The sequence below is a fragment of the Papaver somniferum genome, chromosome 9 (genome assembly GCF_003573695.1).
Source record: "Papaver somniferum cultivar HN1 chromosome 9, ASM357369v1, whole genome shotgun sequence".
Taxonomy (NCBI): domain Eukaryota; kingdom Viridiplantae; phylum Streptophyta; class Magnoliopsida; order Ranunculales; family Papaveraceae; genus Papaver; species Papaver somniferum.
Genome location: NC_039366.1, coordinates 181,032,025 through 181,036,966, shown reverse-complemented (window position 1 = coordinate 181,036,966; position 4,942 = coordinate 181,032,025). Strand labels below are relative to the sequence as shown.

Sequence of the window (4,942 nt, the reverse complement as noted above, 5' to 3'; positions counted from 1 at the left end):
AGTTCAGTTTCAAGGTCTTTTGTCCAAGATGGACATTTGTGACCTGCATGCTCCGTCTTGAGGGGGGGTATTAAGGAAAGTGGTAATACTTTCCAAGACCGTAGTGGTCAGTCTATGGAAAGTATTGTCCATATCAGTCACGAACTTGAGACTGATAAGGTAAGTGGTATATATTAGGAAAGGATTGTTTATGTAAGTCATGATTGTGAGACTTATAAGGAAAGTCTCAAATCAGTGTCTTAGGTAAGTTTTGAGAACCGTAATGTATAAATATCTATGAAAGTATCATGAATAAAATTAAGAAAAGAATTACCAAAGTTTTGTCAAATTATTAAAAAAATTGGGTGTATAATGTGTGACCTTGGAGTTTAAAATGGATGAATTTATAGAAATGAAATTATGACCGATTTTAGCTCATTGAAGACCATTCGACTCCACCAGATCCGAGCCTCGGCCTTCCCTTGGCTTGTTCACTAAAGTTGATTTGATCGGCTCAACTTTAGATGGGGGAAACACCCACATTTGAACCTTGGCCATCCAATTTGACCACTTGTTTGCTCCACTGCGAGGTGGGAATGGGTAATAAACTGACTCGTTTGCCCGCTCACTGGAGTTGCTCTTAGGAAAGTAATTTCATTTCAAATTTGTGTTTGTACTCCGGACTTTAGATATGAATGGAAGATGCAGGGATGGACTGCTCCATTAGCCCAACTTCTTAACAATTTGGCTGCCGTGGGCGTACCACTAGTTTTATTAGCTCGAGAAAGCAAGTAACTCGCCCAACATCGGACTCTCTTTTCTATTTTTCCACTGTGATGTTAAAAAAAAGAACGATTTTTTGGGACCATGGTTTTTTTGGGGGACCATGGTTTTATTTTGGGTAAAGACATTAGAAGTAAATCTAGGTCACCCCTTATCTAAATATTTATATTAATACCTAAATTACCCTCCTGATTAGTTTTGGGTGATGATTAGTTAGTGTTAATAATAGTTAGTGTAATGATTAGTGAGATGATTAAGTTAAAGATAATTAGTGAGATTAAAAAATCAGATGGTTTTTTTTTTTTTAAAGAAGTAGAATTATTGAGAGAGTAAAGTTAGAGAAGATGAAGAAGGAAAACATGAAAAACGATGGATTTTACCAACCACAACCGGAGGAAGGGTATTTGCGTACCCAGGTAGGCTTCAAACTTAGATAATGTTGGTTGAATTGCTCCAAACTTTAAAAAAAAAATGAAATTTTTTATGTAGATTTGGGCCAGTTCAGTTACCATATGTCAAGAACATGTAACCGAACACACCTGAAAGTGTAGTTCGGTTACGTTTTCCAAACACGCAGGTTACCGAACTCGCTCGTTAATGGAGGTTCTGGTCGTACAGTGTAATGTTCGGTTACCTAGGATAAAATGGTTGGTAACCGAACTTTGAACTTAACAATTTATTTGGGTACATCTTATGTGTTCGGTTAGTTCGCAAACTTCAACGCAACCAAGTTCCCAACCGAACTGCAGGTTAAAAGTAACCTAGTGTTAGAAGTTCGGTTGGTTCGCAAACTTCAACATATTTTGCGAATCAACCGAACTGGGCTTATATATGCATATATGCAATTAGGCAAACGTTCGGTTACTACGAAATTTATTTCTTGGCGAATTAGGTAGAGTTCGGTTACGAAGTTTCAAAGGTAGAGTTCGGTTACAAAGAAAACTTAACATTTTTGCCAACGAACCGAACTTGTGGACTTCTCATTATTTTCGTAAACTAAAGTTCGGTGATATCCTTATTTTGCGAAGGAACCGAACTTATGGACTTGTGTTGTTCTAATACAAGGAGTTCGGTTAAAAGTATTTTTTTTGCGAATCAACCGAACTCTGAGTTCGGTTAAGAAAAAATTAATTCTTAATAACCGAACTTTTCTCTGAAAAAAAAAACCTCCATTAAACCTCTCTGCAACTTCCATTTTCAACTCATTTTAATGATTACTTCTCATTTATTCAACCAAAAACGAATGACAAGTAATAGGTTTGTGAGAATATCTTTGTTAATGTTTTAAATTAAGCTATATATATATATATTGGTGGTGGTTGGTGGTGGTGATAATCGGAGGTGGTGGTGGTGGTAATCGGCGGTGGTGGGCGGTGGTAATCGGTGGTTGTTGGTGGTGGTGATGGTAATCGGCGATGGTGGGAGGTGGTAGTGGGAGGAGGTGGTGGTTATATATATATAGGTGGTTATTGGGTTGGTTTTAAATTAAATTAGGTTAAGAGTAGGTTAGTCATTTCAATACTTTAGGACACCCCTTATAACTATAGGGTAGGTGGCCTAATGAACCATGGTCCCAAAAAAACCATGGTCCCACAAAATCGTTCAAAAAAAACTTGAAAGTTTGTACACGAGTCTATACGTTTGTTTTGGATAAGCCCCTTCCATATCCCTTTTATCTCTGTCATAGAAAATAGATATTTAATCTTTCCCTTCAATATCTCTGCCCATCACAATTGATCTTACTTTCCAATCAAAATAAACAATTTCTTGAATGAAAAATTCTGATCATCAATAATATTTTTCTTCAGTACTAATTCACCAGCCTAAAAATCCCTTCGTCCGAGCTTCAAATACACATCAAGAGAAAGCAGACACGCACCATTAATGGCGGTATCAGCTACAAATTCGCGTTTACTATACAGAGAAATTTACAGTCGTGATCAACAACAACAACAATCATCATCAACTAGTGTCCATTGTTCTTTAATGGTTAATAATGGAGTGGGTTTATTGTCATCGTCACCAACACAATCATTCTCGGGTGATGGTACAGTGAAAAGACAGGACCGAAGAAGAGATATTAAAGTAAAAGCATTTTGGGATACTGCTAAAAGTCCCACTTCTATTGTGTTGGAGCCCATTACAAGTACTGAGCAACTAGATCAAATCTTAGCGGAAGCTCAAGAAGTTTCCGACCCAGTAATCATTGACTGGTAATTCTGTTATCTTAATTAATTTCTCAATCCAACAGTTAAAATTGATTTTTAGTTTTGATTAATGAGTTGATTGCGTTCCTTTAATGTTTAGGATGGCTAATTGGTGTCGTAAATGCATCTATTTAAAGCCTAAGCTGGAAAAACTTTCTGCCGAGTATGATACTAGGTAGGTAAGCAACTCATTTTGTAACTGGATTTGGCTCAGAGGAGCTAATCGACACAATCACACATCGTTATAATCAAATGTATTCTTGTTTATTTGCAGAGTTAAGTTTTATTACGTGGATGTAAACAGTGTTTCACAAGTTCTAGTGAAGCGTGGAAATATCTCTGTATGTATACCTATACATTTCCTAGTATTGTGTACTGCATTCCGACGAAAATCATGTGTAAGGTTATGCATAGTACATGTTACAAAATGCGATAATTTTGTGTTAGAGTGTAAGATACGGAATATCTAAGCTACCAAAACATTTCTTGTTGACTAAATATTTTTGTTCCAAGTTTATCTACTTACCAAAACATGTGATTATTTGATATTTCTTGACTTTCTAACAAAAAACTGATACTTTTGCAGAAAATGCCAACAATTCAGGTACTTTTACTGATAGATTTGCTTCTTGATTTTGATTAGGTTGTTTAGTTTAATTTAATTCAATGTATTAAAAAAAAGTTAATTATGCAAAAATAATAATGCAGTTATGGAAAGATGGCGAGATGAAGGAAGAAGTAATCGGGGGACATAAAGCATGGCAAGTGCTTGATGAAATCAGAGAAATGATCCAAAAATACATATGATGGACGCCTATGATTGCTTGATCTTCCCATCATCATCATCGTCGTCATGACCTTCTATTATTCATATTTCTCAGCCCATCGCAAATAAAGAAGTTGTATCTGTATGTGTTTGGATATTATTAATAAGAATCCCCACACAATAAATAAGAATTAATGAGCACTTCGTTCTTATCTGAATTCACCGTTTAAGTCAAACAACCTTAGCATAAGAAAATCTCCGGCATAATTATAATCAGATATGCTTATATTCACAAATGGAGAACAAATGAACAATCAAAGATTCAAAGAATAATTTATGAAAATAGCCTCATACATTTACATACATAGCAATTAAGTGCTAGACTTGAAATTCACATGCTTCCGTATGATTTAGTTCTGAATTTATTATGTCCGAGGCGAAGAAGTAATTTGTTGCGAAGACGGCGAGCGAAATAAAAAACTTCCCATCGATGGAGACGATGAAGGGGATGGCTGATCGTCACCGTCATTAGTAGGTAAGTCGGAAATGACAGCCATAATTCGACGAATACTAGCAGAACGAACGGTCTTGAAACTAAGTGATCTCATATTACTTTCAGAGAAAATATTCGAGGAATTTGATAGGATTAAGTAAACCAAAGCTTGAACAAGCAAAAACATTCCAATCTTTACTAACATTTCATCTAAACTACCTTCCATGAAGAACATCTTTAAATTTCTTGTGATTGAAGAAGAAGAAGAAGGAGGAGAAGGATTGTGCGTAGGCAAAGAATAAGAGTTGGAGATAGAATTTGAGCTGAAGAGATTAAAAGTGAAGTATTAATTGCGTACTGAATTGAACTGTGATGATAAAGATATGGAAGGAGGGTATTTATATGGAATTTTGAAGCTAGTGGAGTTGTTTATTTATGGACTACTATATTCTTAAAGTTTATCAGTTAGGGCGCAGTCTCTTTGACTTGCACGTTAACATTAAAACATAAAAACTATCAACGTTGAAATGGCTTGTTGAGATGGCTTACTACTTCACTCAATTCGTTGAAATAAAGGAAACGAGCAAGAAGGAAGTTCGTAGGAGTTGGGAAAGGAGGAGATTTTTCTGTTTTTCTCAACGACGTAACGTGCGTAGATGGAAAATGAGTAGTCTCGACTCCAAAAACTCTAATGTCATTGTTGACGTGGCAGTT

At 35.9% G+C, this 4,942-nt stretch overlaps 1 protein-coding gene across 1 annotated transcript; it reads left to right on the top strand.

The window, feature by feature from the left end:
* The first annotated feature begins 2,429 nt into the window (after positions 1-2,429).
* LOC113313626 (thioredoxin-like 3-1, chloroplastic) lies at positions 2,430-3,928 on the top strand. The gene is made up of 5 exons (XM_026562420.1): positions 2,430-2,975; positions 3,070-3,144; positions 3,244-3,310; positions 3,556-3,573; positions 3,678-3,928. Exons 1-5 carry the CDS (start codon positions 2,647-2,649, stop codon positions 3,774-3,776), a joined length of 588 nt encoding a protein of 195 aa, XP_026418205.1. The 5' UTR covers positions 2,430-2,646; the 3' UTR covers positions 3,777-3,928.
* Positions 3,929-4,942: the final 1,014 nt, after the last annotated feature.